Source organism: Zonotrichia albicollis, chromosome 2 (assembly GCF_047830755.1).
Source record: "Zonotrichia albicollis isolate bZonAlb1 chromosome 2, bZonAlb1.hap1, whole genome shotgun sequence".
Classification (NCBI taxonomy): domain Eukaryota; kingdom Metazoa; phylum Chordata; class Aves; order Passeriformes; family Passerellidae; genus Zonotrichia; species Zonotrichia albicollis.
The window spans coordinates 54,331,397-54,358,169 of NC_133820.1; the positions used below are offsets into that span (position 1 = coordinate 54,331,397).

Here is a 26,773-nt window from a genome sequence, read left to right on the forward strand (position 1 = left end):
GGATTGAATAAAAAGGGAATAAGAAGTGTGATGGATAGGAAAATACAATGATGACAGTATAATAAATTATTGCTTACCATTTCCTGAGTGTTTGCAAAATCTGCCTCTTTGGAGCTACACTGCACCAAAAGCATTATATTATTAATCAGGGCAATACAAAGGAATACATATTTGTATCAAAATCTACTTAAGTGTACTGATCATTCCTGCTCCCTAAAAGCAAAATCAAAATAAAAACAAAAAAAAAAGAGGAGATTTTAATCTCATTGAAACAGTACATGATACACTACTAATACTTCTACATACACAGAGGTACATTGATATCTGATTAAAAATACAGTCTGAGCCTTAGCACACTGTCTTACATGCAGACTTTCATTGAATACATGATAAACTACTCTTTATCTGAGAATCACAGCCATAACCCCTCAAGGTATTTTTATCTGACCTCGAATGAACATGAAAAAGGGGTTCACAGAGCAGCCATTTCTTTGCTATTTCTGCAGCATCTCTCAAGGCAGTGGCAGTGCAGCTTTAGTGTAGAAAGTGTTAGTGCTTCTGAAACATGTAATTTGGGTAAATCTTGAACTGAACTTGACTTTATTTTATATTTAATGACACGATCTCAAAAATACTTTGATCTGCATTAATGCAGTTGCTGGAATAAAATTACTTTCAGTCATTTAGTGTTTTGATCCCACATTTAGCTACACTATCTAGTCTTCAAGAACTGATGGTCTTTTACATTGCAAGCTGTCTCTTACCCCTATTACCCCTAGGAGACTTACCACTAGAGAGTAACATATCTTGAATCCAGGTTTAGCCACAAAGTAGTCATCAGATTTGAAGGTTATCTTTATGTGATTTGTCCTTGATGTTATTCTTGGAGGTACTTCCTTGTGTCCACACCACCGTCCTCGAATAACTGTGCTGGTCTCTGACACATCTTCCACTTCCACAAAGTCATACCTGAAAAAGAGTATGAAGAATTAGTTTCTGCTGAGTCTGGTAACAGAAGGTGCGTGCAAATTGACAGGAGCACAGCTGGAGACACAAAGACATCTGTCCCCTGTTCTCCATTCCAAAACATCTGACTAAATATTACAAATGGTGGACAAGTCTGTGCGCCACTAAATACACTAAGCTGCTAGCTACTGCCTGAGTGCTCAAATGACTGATTTCAGTGCTCCTGGAACATGACAGTATTTGCTACCACGTTAAAACAGCAATAAGAGGCACTTGCATGTGCTTAGTATACAGTAAGCATACACATTGCGTTTCATGTGGTGGGTAAATAATTTAGAGACCTGATAAAATATTATTTAAGGCAAGCTGCCCAACCTGAGCAGCTGCAAGCACTTGTGCACTTTGTGGTGGTCACCCAACTCCCTGCAGCAGCAGCAGCCACAGGAGTCTGCTCTGTTGGTCAGAGGGCTAGAGAGGGGCAGCCACTGTGCCAGGAGCAAAGGGAGGTGCTGGAGGGACACAGGGCAGTGCATGATACTGAAAGGTGCTTTTTAGGACCTCCCTTGTAGGTGGCACATTGCTCCTGCAGCTGGTTTGGAAAGATTTATGTCTAGCTTTCAAGCAGGAAAGCATGCTGCCGCTCTGTGTGCTGCAGTGGGGAGTTTATGTGCATGCTGTCACCAGGGAAAATCAGCAGCACATCTTTTTCTGTGAAAAGTCACATCTTGTCCAGGCACCCCTGCCACAGCAGTGGTTCCTGAGCACAAAGAGGGCACTGCCAGGAGCAGAAGGCACCAAACCCCAGGGATGAAGGGACACAGTGGCAGCATTCACTGCTCCAGTCCGTGCATTTGCCTGCTTGGGTATAAATGAATATAAATAAATAAATACATAAATGAGTATAGTTATTGAGCTGGAGAATAAAGGGGACAGAGAATGAAATTCTGCTTTTACTAAATCTATGACAAAATATCTGTCAATATCTTTGGAGGCAGAATTAGGCCCCACACATTGCTGCCAGAGAGGCAGAGGTGATGACAAGAGGGGCAGCCTGAGTGCCATCCTCACAGTACAGCTAAGCCTTAAAACCCTGGAGGTCTTTACCAGGAATGTTTTCTATTATCAAAGCATCTGCTCCCTCCAAAGAAAAAGTTCAGGACTGTTGAGTGATTCTTGCTAGCAATGCACTGCTTCCCAACCCCAAGTCTGTGAGCCAAGCACTCTCCTCCCTGCCCAATTGTGGGAGCTGAATAGCTCTGTAAATAACAGACCTGCTTTTCTTTTTCTGCTGAGAGCCCAAGAGATAAAAACCACAAGTACTATGTGGTTTGAGAGTATCAGCTCTGCTACTTTTATATTCACCAATGCCAAATTGCACAGAACAGAAAATAACAGATCCACTACGACCACTTAAATCTGCCCAAACTCTGCTGAAATATTCTTTTTTTGAAGCACACCAAAATTTAGTTCCAGGTAGAAGTAAACTTGTCGCAATCTCCCACTCCCTGGTGGCGATGGATGTGGTACCCAGCAGAGCTCCCAAGGATCCACCCTGGCCCCCAGGGAAACACGGAATTGTGAACGCCTATTCCAACACAAGGGGTTGTGGTGCTCAGCAGGACATAACCTTGTAAGCTTTGGTGAAAGCTGTCCTGACTGGTCTCCCCATTTTTGGAGGCCAGAAGCCAGATTAAGCAGAAAAAACAGAGAAAATCCACGGACTTTCAAGGATTATATCTGCTTTCCACAGCAGAGGCTTTGCTGCAACGATCATGGAAGTAGATGTATTCTCAGTTGCTTCTGTGCATCCAAGGAGCCTCAGAGGCTGGGTAATTTAATTGCTTTTCAGAATCATTTCTTATCAAGTGCCTGTGGAAATGCTAACAGCACTTCCTGAACATTCTGTAAGACCTTGAATATTTCCTCTCCTTCTTCAGAAGCTCTGAAGAAATACAGCTCTGCTAAAATATACCTTTTCATTCCTCAGCCTGAATGAATTTCAATCAGGTCAGTCTTAATAGTATGCAAATTACAATAATTAGCATTAATAAAAAATTGAAAGAAAACACTAGGAAGTTTGTGGAGAAAAAAGCTTAAGGTCAAAAGCAAACAGAAAAGCAAGGTAAGGTGCAGAGGTCCTGAATTACTTGTCCAGTATGCCTTCAAGCACATGCTTAGCTCTCGGCATTCATTTCAATTAAAACAGCCCTGGCTGTCTCTCTAAAGCAGCACTGCAGGGATTGTCAGGGACTGAAGCTGCAGAAGGGATCGAGTTTTGAAAAATATATTGATCATTAGCAAAACATCCAACTGCATACAGTATTTAAAAGACTTAAAGCCATCACAGTCTGTCTGACAAAAAAATTCCTCACTCTGGAAGTAATACTACCCGAACAAAGGTCTTCCAGAAACTCTAGGGTAAGTTTTACTGCAGAAAAGGATGTGATATTTCTCCAGCACTATGGATGATGGAAGGTCTTTGCTTTTCTCTGCGTTCTAAATTAGCTGCTCTGGAAAAAGCAAGCAGACTGTCTTCCAAGATGCTCTCCAAGCACATAATGCCAGTAACAGCTTGACTTTCCCTCACTGTGCCACCACCTTTGATGACTTTTGACAGACAATACTTCATTTTTTTTTCCGCAGTAAATTAGCCCTCTGTTTCAAAGTTGCAATGCTTTAAGGTCAGCCACAGTTTATCCACTATGTAAATATTAACAGGCTGCTTCTGTGTGCATTAGGCTCTGAATCTGGGAAAGCGTTTGGGGTACTGGGAGGTTACTGTTGTTACTGACTCTGCTGCTGATCTTGGACCAACATCACCAGAGCAGACCTGCCAAGGAGCAGGGAAGGAGAGCCAATTTTAGGCTGCATTCTTTTATTGCTACATGGAAAACAAACCTACGGGAACGGTTCCCTCTATCAGTAATGCAGAAAATTTAACAAAGAAAAATAAGGAAAAAAATCCATCCTCTAAATGCCTGCAGAGATGCCAAGCCCTACAAACACAAATTAATTGACAAAGATAAGATAAGAAGAGGCTGGGTGTGCAGAAACACTAACAACCAAGTTCTGTGCATAGATAAGGCGTAAGTAACAACACGATCATGCAGAGTTGGAGGCTGAGGCTTGAGCATTTCAAGTAAGCAGCATTACAGCAATCTGCCTTTTGGAGGGCGTTGGAATCCTGAGCCTGTTTTCTCCCACAGAAAAGAAAGCTGGATAAAAGAAATATAAACACATGGATTTATACTGTTTTAGTGAATGCTGGCAAGATTCAACTCTGTACTTTACTAATGGAAAACAGTTTATCCACCTAGGTTAATCAACCAGATCAGCTGAGCTTAAGGTCACTTCTGCTTAAAAGGGGAACCAAAGCAACCGGGATATGGTAGGGCAGGCTTTAACAGATTTACAGACACATCAGCATGCATCACTACACCGATATTTCTGGACCTACATTTGAAATTTTTAAAAGGAATTGTACCAGTGAAGAGTAAAAATAAAGATAAGCAAGTAATTTGAACATAATTCTATTTTTCAATACATTTTTATCTGTCCCTCACACCCCAATATAAATGCTTACCTAGTCACTCAAACCTTCTAGAGCCCTTCACCTACTGAAAAAGACGTTTCTTGCCTGGCTGAAATGTGGCAGAGGTGATAGAGGACAAAATCCTATTAAAGTAGCACCTATGTTGTTAGATAGCTGGATTTGAGCATACAAGTACCTTGTGCTTAAAATGTTATAGAAGGACTAAAACCTGACAAAACTGCTTTGGGTCCAGGACAGCTCAGTTTATTTATGAACTCAAAGTCCAATTTTAGCTGGGAGGGCCCGTTAAAGGTCTGTCCTCCTTGCAAGGACTTCCTAGACCCATCCAGAGCTGCCCTGGTTTTGCTTTGCAGTCCATGCCAGTGAGCTCAAAGGTGGTCCTTAGGAAGTGCTTTGCAAACTTTCACTTGGCACTCACCTGCAGATCTCATTTTCGGGTTCCTCCAGCCCAAACTGATTATCAAAAGCCAGCTGGATCCTGGTGCTCTCTGGGGAGTGGAGGCGCCACGTGAGCAGGAGGTTCCTGGGGTAGCTGCTGGGGAAGCGAGGACTGTGGATGCAGCCGTTCCCTGCCACGCTGATGGTCTCCTCCTTTCGGTACAAGTCTGTGAGGTGATTGCTCTCTGTTAGTAGTCACAACTTGTAGAAATTAGTATGTTGTTCCAGTTACAGGAAGGCAAAAAACACAACAGTTTATAACACAGCACAATTATTATTAGCATTTCAAGTCTATAAAATGTTGGGTCTAGGAGCAGTTATTATTAAATGGGAAGTACAGCTTATTTTCTCTTAATTCAATCCCCTATTAAACAGTAAGAACAACAGAACTCAAGTATATAGACTCTTTATTTTACAAGAAATGTACAATTATTTTTTTACATTTATATTGATTATGTAAGTTCATTCTCACCACTTTGGTTTTAAAACAGAATTAAACTTTAATAAAAGCTTGAGAACAATGAAGGAAGAAAGACTGAAATGAAAAATGTAAATAGTCCTGCTTCCCAAATTTTGTGCTCTAGGGAGCAATTGCCCTCTGCAAAAAAAAGCAGCAATGAAGGACTGCAGAAAAGTGAGTATGTGTGAATTTATATTTATTTACTTTGCTTAAGTATTTCCTTCCAGAAACATGTATGATTTTAAAATCGTGTTTTTATTTATATGGCTTGAACCATTTTCTGCCTCTGGTCTGTTTACTCAAACAGCTACTCCATGCTTATACCAATGTAAATGAGGCCAGATCCTACCCCATCAACCATCTTACTCAGTAACTTCAAGACAAATAGCCAAGTCTTCACTTAATTAAAATTCCACAATTTTTGCCTGAACAAATATTCAATTGTTCCTAAAGTTTACTTTTACCAAGGTAAATCCTCTGCTGCGGTAAATCCATGGCTCCAAGGATTACAGGAATTGTGTCAAGACCCAGATCTCTAAAGCCAAAATGTCTTGTCAGTTGCACGACGCACTTGCACTGCCCAGCTGTTTCTGATACTGGAATTTGGGTCATTTTGCATCAAAGAACTGCAAACAACCATTCTTCTGTGCATTGACAACTTTAGTACAGGGAAATTTTGAGGATCAGAAGGCTCCAAGGCAACATTCAGATGGCAGCAGGTTTCAGTTCCCAGTCAAAACATGCATCTCTGAGCCTCCACCTGTAGGTCAGCTACCTGTGGTCCATCCTCACATGATGTATGGGGATCTACATGAATTTGGACACATGTTTTCATGTAAACACACAGACTCTGGTGTCTTTATCCTAAGCTGAACGTCATTCCACACTGCTGAATGCCACATCAAGCATTAGAAATAGAAAACTGGTTCCGTCTCCTGAATCTGGCTACTGAGGAACAACACATGGGGGAAAGTATCTCCACCAGGCCACTCTGTGAATGCTGGAAATACAAAACCGAAGCAACCAGCTGCAGCCATCTGTCACACACATTAATCTAAGTCTTCACTTTTAAAATAAAATCTAATGTGTGACTGAATTTTTCTAAGTTCTTTATATGAAATAAATGTACCTGTTTTATAAATGCTCATTGAAATGAAGAATCCAGACAAACAGTACAAACTTCTTGATTAGTACATCTATTTTTTAGGTTGCTTTTCACTGGTTCCTGTCTGTAAATACCTCCCTGCATGCAGCTGTAAACAAAGCACGGTTTTCTAACCATTCATTGTACTCTTCTGACAGCACAGTAATTCTAGCTTCCAAACAACCTGCAACTCAGATGAAAAAAGTCTATGCTTCTTATAAAACTATGCCCATAGACCTAACTGTGATATCTTTCTAAGATGCTTTCACACTCTAAGCCACCCTTCCAAAGCAAACACAGCCCAAGTTCAAAAAGTGCAGAACTAGTCAGTTTTGTTTCATTCTGCTTTAACCAAACAATTTGCTTTGGAAAAGTGCCAATTTGGTAAAAATAAAGACCACCCACCTATTAGTTTTGTTGCAATTTTCATCAGGGACATCTATGCTGAAGTCTGTTTTGTATTTGCTTTTACTCTAAAAAAAGGACAAAAAAGACATCTGTGGGGTTTTTTTCCCCTGATCTGGAATGAAACAAAATGTCCAGCCAACACTACTGAGCTCTTACTGAAATCCTGAGGACCTATGAACTCTAAAAACACCCAGTACGCTAAGAGGACACTATTTCACAGGACTTTATCCAAAACGTCCAAGAAAAGGGATAAAAATAAACCAGATTTGATGATAACAAATCTAGTGAATAACAACTATTCCCTAAGTTGGAACAAAAGTTACTGCAGTAAAACATGGCAAAACTCATCCTGTGCCTGAGAGTCCATTACTCTTCTTTCTTGAACAGCAAACTACTGTCATTTTCCCTCTGTCACCATGCACTTCACTGCGTGGTTCAATCTGGTTCATGATTCTGAGGGAAAGGTTCCCTTTTCCTGGGCATTCCTAGCACAGGCTTTACTCTCGTGTTGTCAGCTGCTGAAATTAAGAGTTCTGGGGACAGTATCTCTGAAATGTGCTCATACATATACCCCCAAACAAAACATCTGTGCACACAGCACACCAACTGAGAATGAGCACTATTTTCTCTCTTGTATATCAAGAAGAGCGTCTGTCACAGCTTTTCATTTAAATTAAACTCTGAATCGTGCAGACTGCAGTGCCCTGCCTGCAAGGCAGTCACACCTGACCAAGACCAGTGCTGAAATGCCACGGCTGGCACAGCTCTGCAGCATCCAAGTTGTACAGGTACATGAAGCAATAGAGCAGCACGTGTTATGAAGCTTACAAATCAAAGCACAGTGGCTTGTTATTTCCACCATGGTAAACGCGGCAATTATAAAGTCATTGTAGAGGAAAGGCTGGAGAGAAGCATGGGGAGAAAATTCTCACTGTAGTAAAATAAGGGATATTCAAATATTCCACTCTGAGGAAAAGCCCTCTCCGTAATGGAATAAAATATGTTTTATACGAATGGCCATAAATACTGTTTCTATAGCGCACATGGGATGAAATCTAAAGCTATTCAGAGCCCTCATGTGATGCTGTAGCAGACTCTTCAGGAGCTCTGAAACAGCCTGACTCCCTCTCACCCTCCTCACCATGCACTAAATTACAACCTGAAGTGGTGTAGCCAGCACTGTAATCAAACACCACAGAATTTTCTAAGGTGATTTTCATTAGGATTTCACAGATAGAACACAGTCAACACAGAGTTGCTCCCAGGAGGTTGGCTCCTCATGAATCATCAAGCATCTGGGAAACAGCTCGAGGAGATGTTGATGAGCAACTCTCGTACCTTTTGTATCAACAAAGCTATGAGACTAAAATAAGACCTTTCCAGGCAGGTAAGTATTGTCCTCATCAGATACACTGGGGAAGTTCATGGAAATCACACATTCACCAAGGGAAAAGTTGGGATAAAACCCACTTAATAAAAGGCATAGGCAAAGGAAAAGACAGTGTGTCTTTCAAGGCACTGAACTGTCCCATGCTGTAACACAACACAATGCAGCACTACACCGTGTCCTGGATGTCACATTCTAACTGTATTCCATAATGCTTTATGGGAGTAAATAAAACACGACAGCACATAATGCACTGCCTGTCACATTTACTAAAAAGCATACAAAATCATTTCACAATGAATAAAAGCAGGTGCTAAGTCACAAGGCAAAAAGGCCATTTAGGCCATAAACAGAAGGAGGATATTCTAGATGGCAGAAGCCACAAACACATCCTTGCACTGGGGGAGAAAAACTATCTCATAAGGAAGATGAATAGGAAGGAATCTGGAAGACATCCTTTTCGGTGAGGCAATTCCCTGTAGAGAGTCTGAGCTGATTGTGAAGCAGCTTGCTCTATATTTTATTAATCTGAACTAATCTCTCCCTTTTTTTCCCCTCTTAATTCTTTCGCAACCACAAATTTTAAACATAATGGCATACATGATAGTCCAGCTGTCCAAATTAGAGGAGCTCCCATTTAAATGCTCAAGGCAACTGCATTTTCCAAAGTGTTTGCCTTCCTACCCTGCAAGGAGTGCAGCTGGGTGTCAGAGAGGGAACTGGGATGTACAGTCTAATACTCAGGAAAGTGTGCTTGTCTCAAGATAGGCCTCACCATGCATGCCCAGTGCATCCAATGTTTCCCATTCCCAGTGAGGCCATGCTGCAGGAGCAGCAAGAATCAGAAAGATTAATTTCATCCCGTGTTTTCTCTGGATGCCTCCACTTCCTTGTGACCTTTAGCAACACATCAACACTTCCCTCTTAAAGCTACTCCTCCTAGTCATGACATGCCTATTACTATAGACAGAAGATAGAAGAAAGCTTTTATCATCATCATCATTCAACAGGCAATGAAGTCCTTCACTAAAAAAATGGTAATGATAATTTAAAAAATCCCAACCAACCTAAACGGCAATTTCTAACTGATAATAGCTAATCTGACATCTGTTCCTGGATATATCTAGCAAGAAGAGTGTGTAAGTGTCAATTCCTTCAGAAAGAAGAAGAGCTGAGAAAATGACCTTGTCTAGGGACCTAACCAACAATATGGAATACTTAGCTCCACTCTTCTAAGGTTTCTGAATTTCAACACTTCCCACATTTCCTAAGGTGTTGTTTTGTTTCTAAGTTTGCTTCTGTCTTTCTTCCCCTTGGGAAAGTTGGCTAACCAACTTTGATACAGCAGTAAAGGCTGAACAAATACCATATTCTGAATGTATTACGACAAGAAATACGCCCTCTGAAATGTCATGGAGTGCAACCTCATGAGCTCATCCCTCTGGTACAGCTGAGGAGAGAGTTTCTGAGAACCGTGGTGAAGTTCATTTTATTACTTATGAAAGTATTTGTTATTTCAGGACAAGACCTTGGGATTTTGCACATGGGGGTTTTCCAGATATAACTCTCCTCCCGCACTGCTGTTGTCTTAAAAAAAAATAAATAAATACAGCAGTCAGTGGTTTGCCACCAGTTTTTAAACAAATGAGATAACCTTCAGGGAGAATAATAGCTCTTCAGCTCCTCCAGTTGAAAATTAGCCTGATCTACATAGCTGAATCTACAGAGAAAGAACAGTAAAACACTTTTGAATCCAGACCACAAATCAGCTCATCTCAGGGACAGGAATGTCAAGCGAGTTGTATTTATGGTAGCCTGTTTAGGCAGTCACTGGCTTTTTTTTACTCCCCACTCTCCTGCAATAAGCAGAAACTTTGTTATCCATAAGGTTCAATGTAAATCAAATGAAAAGATGACACAGTTCATTGTAAAAATAGTGTATTCCATAGCTGGTCACAACTTATTGGGAAGATGTAAAACTGCAAGATCATTTTCCTTGTTAAAAAAGAGGGGTTTTTGGATTTGTTCTTTTATTTTTTGTGAGTTTGTTTGTTTGTTTAAATGGATATAAACGATAAACTGAATCCTAGACAGTGAACACAACATCACACTTCTGCTTTCTAATGCAGAATATAATCCTATATGGTAGTACCAGTCCTAGACATCTCTGTCATTTTAATGACAGAGGCCAAACTCATGCAAGTCAGCTCTGCTCCCATCACTATTCACCAGCAGTTCTCCAAGAAGGCAAACCAAAGGAGGGAAAGGATTGGGATGCTCAGTGATAAAACAGGTATAGCACACTCCCAGCCAGCTAAAAGATACGAATTGTCTCTTATAGAGGCATTAAACTGAGAAACAGCCAATCCGGTATAAGGACGTGTATGTCGGAGTACATTAAGGCAGTGGATCCATCCAAAACATCACTTCAAGTTGCTTTCAGCTTTATACAACTTCAATAGCCCCATTTATTTCAAGAACACAACAAACTCATAGTTAAGCTCATACTTAAGGAGTTTGCTGGATCAAGACCCAAAAAAAGAGAACAGCATTTTAACACCACCTAACATCTTACTTACCACCCAGTAAATGAGCAATTAAAAAGTGAAACTAAATCCCATGGGAGCTGATGAAAGACTATCAACTTGGCTGGTTTGCCACTGGAGTTCAAAAAAGAAGCTCCAGGTACCTGCTCTTTCTCTTATTAACAGGTCTCCTCTTTTTATCAGGAGCATGAAAGGTACTCCAAGCAACATCACAGTTCAAATCTAAAGCACGACCTGTTCTGTCACAGAGGTAATATCAAAAGATGCTCTGTGCATGTTCAGCTAAATTCAGACCTCACATGTAATCTGCTCACTCCAAGTCCCTGAGCTGTGTGTAGATCTTTGCTAGAAGAATATATCCATAGAGGATTTATAAAAGAAACAAAATTGAGCTTTAGTTGAAAGAAACAGGATTAGTCAGGGCACAACACCAGTACAGAAGGTATCAAAGAATGAAAACACTCCAGACATCTAAAATTCAATTCAGAGCTATCATCCATTTGGTAACAGAAGGGTTAGTAGTCTGCCTGTGGTTCTGTGCAGAGCAACCCCACTAGTCTTGGTGGTACACAGTCTGTGGTTGAACATGACCTCAGCAAAGACCACTTATGAGAATAGTAAATCAGCAATTGATAAGGAAGTCCAGGCACATAATTCAAAGAGACAGCCTGCCTCTATGCTTCTCACTGTAATAAGCATAGTTTTATTTGCATTTACAATATTATTTTCCCTGTGAAATGGTCACCACAATAATTGCATTTTGCATACAGAACTGAAAAAATAGTCCTGAAATGAAGAACAGACAGGACTGCATTTTGGTGGGGTGAAGGCTCTCCTTTTGTCTGCTGCAGTGGAGGCCTTGCCAGACTTCCACAGATGAATGCTGAGAAAACAACTCCTTAATTATGTTTGCAAAGATACCAAACTCAGAGCAGTTTGTTTTAGCAGTGACTTGTATTACTTGCTTTTATTTGACTTCTTGATAGAGATTTTCTTCTACACAAAAGAACACCCTGAATGTGTTATAGTAAAGCAAAAGTGTCTTTAGAAAAGTAACATATGTTAGGCAAACATATAAAACACTTTGTTAACTGCTAGCCCTTTCATGATGGGTGGTAGTGTTGCAATGCACCTCTGCTGGACTCTTAAACCAACAGCAAACTGAAGGTTTGTATATTTATATATTTTTTTTCCTTGGGATTTCTTAAGTATGAAAGAAGACAATGTGTGTATCAAGAATGTGTAGCTCTAATAATGTGCAGTAAGACTAATGCATATATCCTCATGATTGTGAGCATAAAAACACATAAAACCTTGAGAAACAGTGAGAAAAAAAATACAGAAGGAAATGGTTCTCCTGGTGCTGCAAAGAGCTTAAGGGAAACATGATAACTAAAGCAGATGTTTGCAGTGAGTGCCAACATCTTTCCAAGAAGGCTGGTACATAAAACTCGTGTAGTGCCTTGGAGAAGATGGTGCCATTAGAGACACAATTGCTATTAAACACGAATACCAACACTGGACATTGGCTCATAACGTTTTGCAAAGAAACAGCAAACTCTGAATTTTCTCTGAATTAGACACTCTGAATTTTCCTGTTTAGGCAGTGGCTTCAAGAAACTAGACCTTTATGGGAAGCTTCCTTCAAATTCTCCTGAAAATATATATTCATATATATACAAAAATATATTCCTTTTCCATTTTCCCTTCATTATTTTCCAGTTTTTTACAACCAAACAAAGACTTTTTGCCTCATAAATCTGGCATAGCTCAAGTCTTAAAAGAGAATTTGTTTTAAAATACTGTTTTAGAAACTGTTTCACTCAAGCACTTCTATGTCTGAACAAGACATGGAATTTTTTTACAGAAAAAAAAATGCTGATAGAAGGAAAAAGAAAATCCAATCAAAAGGGGAAAGTCTTCTCATGTTGAACATATTGTAGCAGATAGATAGGCAATTACAGAGTGGAGGTCACATGTTGGGACATTAGGCAGTAGAAGGAGATCTGTTCCATAAGACAAATCAAGGCAATTTTCTCTTGTGATGTGATGTTTCCTTACCCTCCATGTCAGCAATGAAGATCTAAAATCTCTGAAAGGGAGTGAAAGGTCACTTCTTACAATGGAAAGTCTGGCAAAACTATTCTAACAGACAACCTTTCCTTGGACTCCATTTGCCATGGGCATGTTTATTTGTCTCTTAGAGTCCACACACCAACCAACTGCACAAAGATAAAAGCTTGTGGGGATACTTCAGTCCCTTTAAGGCAGGTGCACTAAATACCTAATACCATAAAGTTACCTTAATCTTTTTCTAAAAAGGCAGATCTCAATTCATTAAAGTATGATTGTTAGTAGTCTGTTCCTTTTTGTAGAGTAGCCTAACAGCTAAAAAATGAACTCCATTCTCAAAATCAGGAGACAGCTTAATCTCCTCCAAGGAAACAGAAGCCTGTGTTGCGATTCTTCTAATTACTCAAGAAAATTCAGACTACTTCTGTCTCCTCTCAAGGGACAGATAGGTTCTGGATATTGCTTCAAAGATGGCTTGTCTATTTTCCAAGGAATGGATAGAGGTAAAATCCAGGAAAAATTCTTGGCGCAAGGAATAGGACTCCAGATTAAGCCAAAAAATTAAAGGCCCAGCAGCTTTTCTACTTTCTACTCCAAGGCACTCTGTCAGTCACTGACAGTTCAGACCAGAGCAGAGCACACCACAGCCTCTTTTTGCCCCCATCTCTCAGTTTTCCTCTGTTGAAAACCACAGCACTGGTGCAAGGAGAGCAGAAGACATTGAGAGCTTTTCCTGGAATGAAGACAGAACACGAGCAGGGCCACCGGCACGGCTTTACATCATTTAGATAAAACCCATGTTGAGAAACAAAATTCCCAGTCCGGAAAGTAAATTAACTCATGCATTCTGAAAGTACTGAGAACTTGAAGTGCGGGGGATCTTTCCTGTAAGTGCTTAGGATTTTCTCTGGAGGTTTGGCATCAGAATGCTGCAGAGCTGTCATGTGGATAGATACTGCAATCCAACGAAGTTTCCAGGCACATAAAATTCTTGGCTATGGCTTTCTTTTATTGTTATGATCTTGCACCGAAGGATCATCTAGACATTTCTTTAGTCCTTCACCTAGGAACAAAACTACACATGGTTGGAGTGCAGAAGAGCTCATTCACTGCCAATATTTAGGACCAGTGGCTGGGAAGATGATACTGGTGTGTATCAGCATAGCCCACTGGCTCAGGAGCTGCTGTACCACAGGCAGCAATCATCTATCATGCCAGTACAGACACATCCTGACCACCATAAGCCAAAACTAAAACTGGAAAAAGAGCTATCTCCAAAGGTTTGATTTACACACCTCAGCTTCCCAAGCCCTTTCTGGAAAAACAGCTGTTTGGCTCATTACCAAGAGGAAGTTATTGGAAACATTCTTTCTAGGCTGTATGGGGGGATGTTGATGGAAAAAAAGGAAGAGCCTACTTACTCTTAAGTTTCTTAAGTTAGAGGCACAACAGATTCTATGTGAGCAGATGAAAGCACGCTGAAACCTGTGTGGAGGCAATGATAACTAGAACTTTGCTAAGACTCCACGGGGAGCAGACATTATGTATCTTTATGCTCTGAGCAGGGCTGAGTATACCATTGGCAAATCAGGATGTAATTAAATAATCCTTCACTTTCATAGACCTTCAATGAACTCTCACTTTTAAATGGAAAGCTGGAGTCCCCTGTGCAGTTGCACTGGAGACAAAGCCAAACTTCAAAGTCATCTTTGACTGTGGATTCAGTGAAATGTTTGACTAAAAGAAGAATGCAGCAGTTACAATGAAAAATTCAGCCAGCTTTGGGTACAGATCTCACCAGCAGGAACACAAAGGGACACATTTCACTCCTCCAGCTTTCAGAAGACACATGAGATGACTCAAGGGTAACCAGCAGACACAACCAGCACCCCTTCACATTTAAGCTTCCAGAGAGACACGGTGAACCAACCAAACCCAGTTTGCCCCCACCTAGCTGAAAGCATAATACTGAGGAAAAATGCCTGTAGATATCACGGCAGAGGATTTAAGGGAGCAATCTCAGGTTCTGCTTCACACTTCCTGATGTAGATTGCATAGCAAAAAAGGAGAAATGCACACAGTGGTGGTATGCACGTGTCTGCACAGCAGGTAGGACTTGGATGCTTGGCTGAGGCATGACCAGAATAGGTTCCTGAGAGGCTGTGAAACCCAAGAGATCAACACCAAGCCACCGAGGCCTGCAGCCTGCAGGTGAGAAGGTCTAACCTCCATCTGTTTTAGAAGGGGAGGTCAAAGGGGACTATTTTACTCCTGTGTCACCCTAGTTTTGTGCTGATAGTGATGCTGCACATCTGGGTGAACACCATGTGCTGAGGTCCTGTCCGTTCAGAGGGCACAGCTGCGTGCTGACTATTAAACACAGCTCCGAGCAGCTGTTTGGCAAAGAACAGCCAGATAAGAGGCTTATGTAAGGGAGATAAAAAGGGTGAGAAAGTCCAGTAAATACAGTACTCTCACATCATTTCATTAACACTCTGTATCAGAGCTGTTGAAGGGAGACAGGGACATATTGCACCATTTCCTGCAAAAACTGTTTTCCACACTAATGCTTGAAATGCATAAGGATACCTTGGCACTCTTTGGACTACCCAAACAAATGGCTTCTACTCAACTGGCTTTGCATATTTTTTGGCATCTAGAATTACAGTCCACTAAGACAAAAAAAACCATCTCTACTTGTAACAGCAATGGAATATACTATGTGAGAAAAATGTTTTCATTCATGTGTTTGACACAAGAAAGAAAAAAAAAATAATCTTGGAATAACAAATATGAAAGCTGGATTAATGACAAATTTGGTGTCAAAACTGTGTTTTTCTGATATCTATTTATTGGCGAGAATTCCAGAGACCACTCTTTTTCTTGTTTGAACTTCCAACCTGTTTCATTTATTCGTCCTTAGTTTATCTCAGTCTTTTCTATGGAAGTCATGGAAGAAAAGTCCATCAAAGGATGAAAATTTAAACCTTTCTTGATTTAGAGACTTCAGAAGTCCTACTTTACAGCAGACACTCTAGATAACATAGCAGCAACCATTTTTGGATTCCCTGGGGTGAAATGTTCTGGGTCTTTTTATAGTTTAGACTGTAAATAAGAAAATAACACAAGTATGACCTTAAATAACATCTAGTATAAACTATAATTACGTAACTGACAACTCTGGTAAATGACAGCTTCATTGCATGTTACTAAAATCAGGTTTGAGAAGTTTAAGTATTGAGTACTACTGTCCTATCATTTGCCGGCCTATGTACTGATTTACTTTACAGTGGTTCATTTTTTGCATTTTCAAGGCGCTTCCCATCTCACAACAGCTCCATCTTTCTTAGACCTTCATTTCTCTTTTGCTACTAAAACAAAGTTCCCACCTGGCAAACCTCATGAGCTGTTACAGACATTGATACACTGCATGACTGGCCATTTCTGCTCTCTGCTCACAGCAGCACTGGGCAGCTGCAAGGACCAGTGAGATGCTGGACTTGGCCACAGCGGTAGGGGAGGGGAGCAGACACCAGCTAAGGGAGGCTCCAAGAGCACTGGTGGAATCACAGCAAGCCATTTCATGCCACCTCCTTCCCACACAGCAGATTTGCCAGCCCAGTCTTTGCCCTTTCATTGCCCAAAACGAAGGGCAGTGTTTCAGAGCCATCACCCTCACTGCACTCCGCAGGGGCATCACGGGCTATGGACACGATGGAGTATGCAATGGCACAGGCTGCCCACATCCCTGCACTTCTCTCAATTACAGGTCCGTAGGAGCTTTTTAAGCCCACACTGACATATGCAAACACTACCATGATTTGTGCAGCACATATTTGCCAAAGAGAAGGCAATCTTCCCTCTTTCTCTCTCTTTCTCTCTCTCTCTCTCTCTCCTTCCCTCCCTCCCTGCCCAGGAGCAGCACGGGTCAGTCCTGACATGCAGAAGGTGGTGGCATTCCCCAAAAAGCATCCAGAGACCCTAAAAGCCCAGCAGAACCCCAGGTTCCCACCAGCTGAGGGTTTGTTTGCTACAGCTGCAAAGCAAAGGCTGAGAGTCTTCCCTGATTCATTCACTTTAATTAAGGGACTGGTGGTCCCCAACTTACCAATTCAAGTCTAGCCACATACACAGTTGCTTGGTTATTTCATACATAAAGCTTTAAATAAAATGCCTTTCTTTTTTCTTCCTACTTTTTAATGGATGCAGAGAACCATTCTGTCAAGAACAAAACAAATGCCCCACTAAACCCATCTCAATGGACAATTTGTTTCTCCAATGCAGCCTTTAAGTAATAAAGAAAGAATAAACATAACATTCTCCTAAGAAATAAAATGAAAACACTCTAAAAAAACCCTTGCTTTTCTGAGACATACTAAGATGTTAATAAACTCAGCTCAGACATTTACAAAAGAAGCTTGCTCACCAAATCCATTTTCATAGAGCAGTAAGACAGCCTGGAACCAGACCACCTGCTTGTGTAAATCAGCAGCATCCCTACAGTGATCACAGCTATTTACACCAGCTGAGGATCTGACCAAAGCAGGAGGTGAAAAGGGGAAGATAAAACTTTAATCTGAGCAGAACCAGCAGCAATAAGTGCCCAGTGCAGTGATACACTAAACTCACGAGAAATTGAACTTAATTGGCTCATAGGGAAAATTCAAGGTGTGCCTCTCTGACCTATTAAACAGAATTGAAGAACTTATGCATGTTTTTTTTTTATTTGCAGGTTAAGTTGGGGAAGATTCCTAATTATATCAACATGGACTGAGTTGTTTGATTCAAAGGAAAACATTAGCATTTGTTTTTACACAAGTATTAATATACTGGGGTTTTTTTGTCATTTCCAAATTATCTTCTGTACATAAATGTAATAGCTGAATTCAGTAAAATTTTTGATTTTCATTCACTCTTTCCACACCTTTAGTGCTGTTAGAATTTGCTGGGATCAGCAAGTCAGGCACCCTTGAAAGTCTCACCCGCATGCACTGGGGACTCCCACGTGATTCAGGAGAATTTCAGCTCCTCGACCAGTGCAAACCAGTATTGCTCATGTGATCCAAATCGAGCTTTCACCCAGGTAATTGTTCCTATCATGGTTTTTCCTTTCCTGGTCAGAAAATTGCCACTACTGCACAGAGCTAAAACACAGATTTTGAAATAAGAATTTGACATTGAAATACACAGTTTACTACTTATAAAAACACTCAGATGCTATACCATTTGTGGATCTTTAAAAACTAATTTCATGTCTGTCACTGATGTAAACACATATATAATCAGGGCCTTATTTCAAAATTCACCTAAAATCTTGTCAATGCCAGATTCATACATATGATACTTAACTTAAGGGATTTTTTTCCTCCCTTTCTTTAACCATCTGAAATATTTCCATATGGCTATAAAAAGACTGCTTTTAAAAAGCAAGTCCAGAAAGAAATGCTAACTAATCATTAAAAGCCTAGGAATCAACTATATATGTGCTGAGTACTTCACATTCTCCAAATACATGTGGCTGTTTTGTCAAGATGCAGAATTATCAGTCTTTATGTACTATAACAATTAATGAAGAAATCCAAGAGCTGAATCCAAGAACTAAAAATAAAATAAAATTGGAGGAGGTGGTTTCAAAAAAGTCCACTGGCAGCACCATTTTTAAAAAAGAAATATTAACAGAAAAAAAAAAAAAACCAAAAAAAAAAAAAAAACAACCACAACTCAAGCCAACTACAGGTTAAAAAGAAAAAAAAGAAAAATTTTAAAAAGCAGGGATTTTTTTTCTTAAATGAGAATTAATAGAATGGATGTAAAGATCAACTTCTTTCTCCCCCAATAAGACAAGAGCTCATAAACTGCACCAACTGTTGTAGAGAAAAAGGTTTGCAGAGAACAGCTTTCTACCGAACATAACACATGGCTGATTATGGGGAAGCCAGAAGACTGTATCTTCTCTCAGATCCAAAAATTAAGGAGCAGGACACAAAGACGTTCAAGGCAACTGATGCTACCATAAATATCTAAGGTTAGTGAGAGAACATGAAAAAAGTATTTCTCTCTAAATTAAACAGTGGCAGATAAGAGAAGGGAGTTTTCTTGGCTGCTGGAAAAGATATGAGACACGTCAGAGCTATAAATTATTAGCATCATGGTAGCAGCAGAAATATTCTTAACACACAGTTACTTCCTGCAGACTAAGACCAAGGCTCTGATATGGCAGGTGTTGACAAACAAAATGGGAAAAAGACTGGAGTCCTAGGAGGTCATGTGTTGAAGAGATACCACCAAAGCAATCTAAATTACCTTGGGATTCAGACAAAAACTGCAATTCAGGGAGACTGGACACTGTACTGCTTTATAAGGAGAACCAATACATTTGTCATTACTCATATTATTTGTACTCCAAATTGTGGTTAGATCCAAAAATACCACTTGAGCATCACATTTGTTCTACAATTCTGGCAGAATTGTATTTCTTAACTTCACTGTAAAACTGTCACCTCTCTTAGATATCTGTGAGCATCACACCTTCTGCAGGTCTTTACTTTCCACCTTCTGTCCCAGCCCACACCCAGGAGATCTCAAAGACAGACTGAATGGACACAAATTACCCCTGATTCTGTGTTTGTGCGAGATCATAGTTATTTTCTGGCAGATTACAAAAGCTTTTTATCAGGCATGCCATGGAGCACGCATACTGTGACAGAAGTCAAAATGTTGATAGTGTGAATTTCTGTGCATGCAGAATTATACATTCACAGCCCTTTTTTTGAGAATCTGCATACACAGCTAAGACATTTCTGCATGTATGCCTCTGGTGATTTTTCTTCCCCCTAGATGAGTACATCTATGATTAAATTATAATAGTTTTCTACATAGCATTCTTAATGTTTAGACAGATTGATAGAAGAATATATTTTAATCCCATTACTTGAAAAAGCTCTCTTACTGAAAGTAAACAGTGATTACAGAAACCATAAACATTGCTTCATTCAGAATTAAAGCCACTTCAGCTACTTCTTTCGTAGAAACTATGGAAAGAAGCGAGGCAGACACGGTGCTGTTACTCCACAGAATCTCCTCACAGCACCAATAATTTTTTATGTGTCACCATATTTTAACAGGAAGAAATGCAACCATCAGAATAGGGGTGAATCTCAGTATATTTTACTATCCCGCTCACTTCCATTGCCAGGAATGAGAGAAATTAAGAAGACAGAAACTGAAAAACTCCAACCACAATTTAGTAGCACTTAGTTATGAAAGGCTCCCTTGTTATAATATCCTTTAATCTAGATTCTGTTTGATTATTGCAGAAGACACCCAGTGGCTTTAATACATTTCGAACAAAAAATAGAGACTGGGAGAGAAAAAGCCCCATTTTCTTGCCAAGCAGAATTTGGAGGATAGTATTAACAAATGTTCATGCAGATTCCTTCTTAAGACACGATCTTATTCTTCTTGAAACTGTGCTACTTTCATCAGTAACAGAACTGGGCTCCAATTTCTCATTTATGATGGATTTTTTTTCTGTGCTTCTTTTCTCCTCATCCCTGCCTCATAGCAGGGAAAGATGTAAACCATACAAACAGATGAGATTTTGCTACACTAGTTAACATGTTGATCAATCACATCATCTGCTGTGTGAGCCTTCCATCTTCTCCCTCCCCTCCTTTTGCAATCACACAAAAAACCCCAGCAGACTGCTTGTATATCATTGGTCAGGATGACAGGCAACACAGTTCTCAATCTGCTTTCCCCTTTGAACACAGTGAGGTCTACAGAAGGTTTTTACACCTAACTAAACCACAGATACACAATACTCCGGAAAAAAAGCCCCGCTGGTTCCTGCTGTGCAGTGTGCAATGCAGGACAGACGTGCCCACAGCCTCCCGGAAGCCTTCCTCCTGGGCTGGCAGGGGAGCACACCACATCTGCCTGGGGACACCTTCAGTGACAAGATGTCTCTCCATGACATGGCTGCTGCTCTTAAAATGCATCATGTAGGCAGCAACCTGCAGTCCTCAGGATTCAAGGCGTTTCCTGAGCTAGGCACCATGAGGTTACATAAAACCCTTCTGCAAAAGCTGCCGTGATGACATCTGGCAGGACAGGAAAAGAACTGGAGATGGAGCACAAAAACCAGGTAAGTGTAACAATGACAAGTAAGAGAAGAACATATAAAAAGCAAGTCATATCCACATCCGTTACTAATTATATGACCATCATTTGCCAGTAGAAAAACACTATGTGGTCTGAGGGTAGAAAAGGAAGTTCGCAAGAAAAATTAACATTTTTAGTTAGACTAATTGAATTGGCTTAAAAAGAAAAAAATCAGAATGCCTTTGGGCACACAGGATTTTCACTGATCCTCTCTGGTTTTGTGTCCGGGTTCCAATGGCGAGGTTTAGAAGTGGATTTTTAAGATCTCTCTTCTTCTCATGCCAGACTGGGGAGTGCAGGAAGGGCAGACAAAGCACACTCGCCAGACCACTGGGACCAGAGCTTTTCTCCTGGAAGTGAAAACCTTGAGGAAAATGGAGAAGAGCTAAACCACTCCTGACTTAAACAACAGGCTTCCTTACTGCATGCCAGTGAGATGCCAGGGCTGGACTCCATGTTTTAGCAAAACTTGTAAGTAGAATCATACTTTGTTGCAAGAATTTTTAGCTATAATTAACACACAGAGATTGCAAAGCTCTTCCAGGCGCTGTGATGCTGCTGTTCTCTAAAGATGCTCAGGAAGACATCACACTGCTCCCTGACTTAAAAACCGCTAATAACAGCAGGCTTTAATTCTGAAGTGCATTCAGAGCACATGGGGGAGCAAAATCAATGCTTGGTTAAACAGATCAAGGAAAACAACTCCTTGGCAAGGTAACCGTGTTTTTCAGTCTCCTATGTGCCCTGTTCAAATGCTACTGAAGTCAATGCAAAAACTCCCCAGGGAATCTGACCGATGAAAAAAACAAAGAAAAAAAATCAAATCCAAATCCAAAACCTTGACCAAAGCACATTTAAAATCCAGTCACAATACACCTCATATTCTCTGAACCCAAGTGTTTTAGTATGAGAATCAGATTAAGGTGTACAGATTAAGGAATCAGATTAAGGTCCCTTCAGTTGGTTCACATATTAGTGAGAGAATTCTGCCAACCATCAAGATTTCAACAGAAATACCACTTCTGTTTAATGTTATCTGAAAGAGCTATAGATTCTAATATTAAAACATCAAAGGAACTGAATGTATCCCAGCAAAACTATTAATCTTTAAAGGCAGAATAAAGCAAATATTTTCAACACAATGAGAGACTGAAGATTTGTCTGCATTATCTTACTATTGTTCAATGATCTGTGTCCATTCAGGGGTTGCAGCACATGGTTAAAATATTGAAGAAAAAGAAACTGCATTCCAGCCGTGGCAACAGTATAGATGCAATCGACTCTCGACTTTGATTCTTTTGAAGGAAAAAGGCTAAAAAATGGGGCTGTACTTATGGCAAAAGCAGTGCAAAAGTAGTTAAGAGAAAGACAGGAAGAAAAAATGCTAACGTTTCCCTTTCAAAGAGACATCTGATCTGGAATATAAAGGTTCAATCATTATTTAGAAAGCTGTGTTCTCAACAGACATTTTCCTAAACCTGTAAAGGAGAAACACTCCAGCATTACATCAAAAACTTTTATTTCAACTTTTTTAAAAATTTTTGCGAATAATTTACCAGTAGAAAGTGGTTGCTAAAAACATATATTAATATGAAAATTTCTTTTAAAATCTTCCAAGCCTTTCCTTAAAAAAATACATAGAATACAGGCAAAGAAATTAAAGAGAAGCCGTGGACAGAATTCATAATATCAAAAATTACTGATTTTGCACAAGCATTATGCACCATGTAAGAAGAAGAACTTGCTCCTCTTCAGAATACAATTGTTTTGTGCAATACTCATTCGTTTCTGCAAAAGAAAAAACATGGGCAACACTACTTTGGTCTTCTTCACCACCAAAATGTGAAAATCTTATGCCTACTGTAGTCTTACAAGTATTTGTGACTGGATTCAAATCATTCAGAACATTTTTCTTACAACAATCAGGCTTTCCTGCAACATTTTTAATGACATTTTCTATGTCTAGACATTGCAGTTACATTAGAGGAAGAGACTCAGAACTGACCAGAGACCCAAGATCTGAACCTGATGCACTCTCTCCTGCACTGTTTGCTTCAGGGAAGTCATTACACAATACCAAATTTCCAGAAATAAAAGTCAGCAATTTGGATTAAGTATATTTTTGTGACAATCAGCAAGCTTTATGGAGCACTAAGATAAATAATTCCCAAAGAGGAAGAATTTCTACAGAGAACAATCTAGTCCTAACCAAACCTCAAAGCAGTTTTATTTCTCTGTGTTTTTATATACATCACTGATACAAGAACTGGTGAATACTACTGTGAAAAAGAAACTCAATAATGTATGAAAATAATTATTGTTCATGCCTCTTCATTGTTCCTAAAGGTGCTAAAACACACCACAGTAATACCTAGACAGGTCTTAAGGACACACAGGACCACCCTCATTCAGAAAGTCCATGGCTGAAGCTAGAGTACAATACACAGACAAAGGAAGCAAAATTTGGGATCCCCTTCTTTCAGACCTCACCAAAGAGGTGACTTCAGAGCAGTTGCGAATTAACACGCAGCAGTTAGCTATCTAATTAATAAATAAATAAACCAATAACCCAGTCACACCAAACCCAAATCACTATCTAAATCCATTATCTACAGGTTATAATCACAGTGTCAGTTAAAAAAAAGGAAAGAGAAAAATGAGGACAAGGTAAGTATTGATATGTATCCAAGAATCAACAAATACATTATTGCTAGAAAAAAAGTTCCCAAATGATAAAATCAAAACAGAACATCATGAACATCCATTTTAACTTTGACAGCATACAGGTTATAGCCCACAGTCAAAATGTATTAGATTAGAAACAATGGTTCTGCACAGAAGAACGAATGAAGGTTGGTTTCCTACTGCCTCTCTCTTCCTTGCTCAACTCCTGAGTTCAATTATACAAAGACATTCTGCTGTCTTTGCCTTTCTCCTTATTAATTCTACTTCACAGCATTTGGCAGCATTCTAAAAACCACTCTAGCAAAGAGGTCCCAAAGATGCTATGGCTGCAGCACTCTACTGATCCCTTCAAGGTCATGCAGTAAAACACGGGCAGAATGGGCAGAATAACCTGACATGAACAGCAAGCACCTGACCTTCATGGTGTGCATTTTCCAAGGGTTCACGGAGAGCATCTTCCAAGGCCAGCCCCACTCGGTTTCAGACTGAGTGTCTTAATAAGAGGGATTAGAGAGATCTGTGGAAATCAGATAATGCCAAAATTGCCCTTTCTTAACCTCAAATGTGAAGATCAGAGATCAGGAGTTAACTGACAAAATGCTGCATTGGATTTTGCGTGGCCAGGTTTTGGTAGGAGCAGGGGTTCTGTGAGAAGCTGCCACATGCTTTCCCCATGTCTGGCAGAGCCAATCTCTGCTAAATCCCCAAAATCAGATGGGGCTGTTGCTGGCCAAGGCTGGGGCAATTAGAAATGGTGGTAACACCTCTACAATGACGTTTTTTAGAATAAAATAAAAGTTATGGCACAGACATAATTGTGGCCAGAGAAAAGCAGAGTGAGAACATGTGAGAGGAACAGCCTGGCAGACACAAATATTCGTGATAACTGATACCTGCATATGGGATAGAGATATGGCACTTGGCTACTTACAGGGAAATATTAACAACTCAACACACAGGAGTCCCCCAGCTTGATTCCAACAGCAGGATGGAATAGATGTTCATGAATCTGATTTCTTCTAGATACCTCCAAGGATAATGAGCAAAACTAATTAAAACTACATCAGAAAAGTAATGGTATTCTTTTTCCACTAAATTCGGGTATGAATTTAATTCTCCAAATTCTGTGCCAATGATGGACTCTGAGAAGGATGTAACCACATTTCACGGACTGCACATGGCACCTAAAATATCTTTCAAATTGGCAAAATAAAGGATGGAAAAGGAATACAGAGAAAGTAGCTTCAAGCTAGACTAATTTCTAACCCTGTCCTTTCCCAGAAATTATCTAGCAAAGCAGACAACATCTCTACTCCAGTTTCATCCAGTGTGACAGCACATATATGTGTTTGACAGGTATGAGGATCATTACTTGTCACAATTCATTTTGGAACCCAACCACTTCTCCTACTTGCTGCTTTGAAAGCACACACATATCAAAAAGGCAGAAAAATAGATTAGCAACTGTATCAATTTATTGTACTTTGGATCCTAAGCATTGGAAGGAGCATGTGTGTCAATGGTTGTTCTGTTGATGGAAAAGGTCAATGTGTACAGAAGGAGAAGTTGCTAAAACAGTACTGTCTGGTTTTTTTGTATAGGTACTTTTAGTGTAGCCTTCATAGGGAACACACGAAAAGAGGAAGGGTCAACTTAGAAAAAAAAGCCAATTACAATATTGGGTAAAGAAAAGAGGGTTAGAACAAATAATCAAACTCATAGTTATGGGGGCAACATCATGAAATTCTGTGCAATCTAGAAAATGTCCTAAAACAGCAGTAGTAGAAGCAAACAAGCAATAGAGATGTCAATTACTATGAAGGGAGAAGGCTTTCATTTGCAGTCTTTTTTGTGAGTTTTATTTTTTTTTCTCTAAACCCCCCATTTTATACAAATGAAGCAAAAATTTACAATTTATAGGACAGATATGTACAGTTCATCTACAGGGGAGATCGTTTTTTGTGAGCCTATAAAAAATTCCAGGAACCCTTTCAGAATTTTTCCTTAGCAGCAGCACCTTGGCTTTATAATGTGAGTCAGATAAAAGTCCTATAGGACCCAGCAGCTGCTCCTTAATATTCTGAAGACATTCAGATCACACTTAGTCAGGCATATAGCACAGAAAAAATAATTTATTAAATAGCTGTTTTCATAAGTCCATATTCAATAAGCAGCACTTTTGACCTTGAGAACCAGATAGCTATTCACAGAGCTTCACGCCTGCTCAGGGTGAGACTGAGGTGAAGGAAGCTCCTGGCCTTTGCCAAAGGGATATGAAGCCCCTCAACAGCACTTGGTGTGACCTCTCATGTCTCTGAAATACATATGGACCTGAACGCCTGGAACAAGACCAGTGTCATTGCATTCTCTTTGTTTTCTAACAAGCATGAACAACATATGCAAAATTCACTCCCTGCCCTCTCAGGATTATCTGTCCTAGGAGAAATAAGGTTGTGTGCATTTGGCTGTCAAAAATTAAATAATGGGCTATACTGTATTTGTGGCCCATGCTCGCTGCAAGAACTGCGTGTAGCTCAGCCAGCCCAGCAATGGACCATGGGATGGTGGCATTCTGCACTCACAATTTGTTTGGTTTGCTCCATGTCCTGAGGTCCAAAGTCAGGTCAGGATTCCAATCTGACAGAGCTGTCATGGTGGAAGCAAATGGTCCTGCAGACCCATGTCCACATGCACTCAAAGCAAGCAAGGCTCTATAATGGAGCTGAACATCATGTTGGACTTCAGGTCAGGGGGCTCTGATATGCTACAGTCAGCAAAAAAAAGAGCAGCTTTAAAAAGGTTATTTAGAGCTACAATTTAGAGTTAAAATAGAGCTCAAACTTAAAAAAGTTATTTAGAGCAAGGGAAAAAATTTCCAAGGTAAGAAATAGCCCAAAGAAGGGGTTTGGTTTTTTGGATTTCAGGAATAGGATCTTTATGGAAGACTTGT

The 26,773-nt window shown here is 40.0% G+C and overlaps 1 protein-coding gene across 4 annotated transcripts in view; it reads right to left on the bottom strand.

Annotated features, from left to right (window-relative positions):
* PDGFD (platelet derived growth factor D) overlaps positions 1-26,773 on the bottom strand; it is a 137,749-nt gene that overhangs the window by 53,752 nt on the left and 57,224 nt on the right. Inside the window, exons 2-4 of one of the 4 annotated variants that reach the window (XM_014264022.3) lie at positions 4,938-5,124; positions 789-969; positions 78-119 (exon numbers count right to left, since the gene is read on the bottom strand). In XM_014264022.3, the coding sequence (XP_014119497.1) occupies positions 78-119; positions 789-969; positions 4,938-5,124 (410 nt within the window). Of the gene's footprint in view, positions 1-77; positions 120-788; positions 970-4,937; positions 5,143-26,773 lie in introns of all 4 variants that reach the window. The other 3 variants (XM_005482577.4, XM_005482579.4, XM_005482578.4) reach the window with 3 other exon arrangements.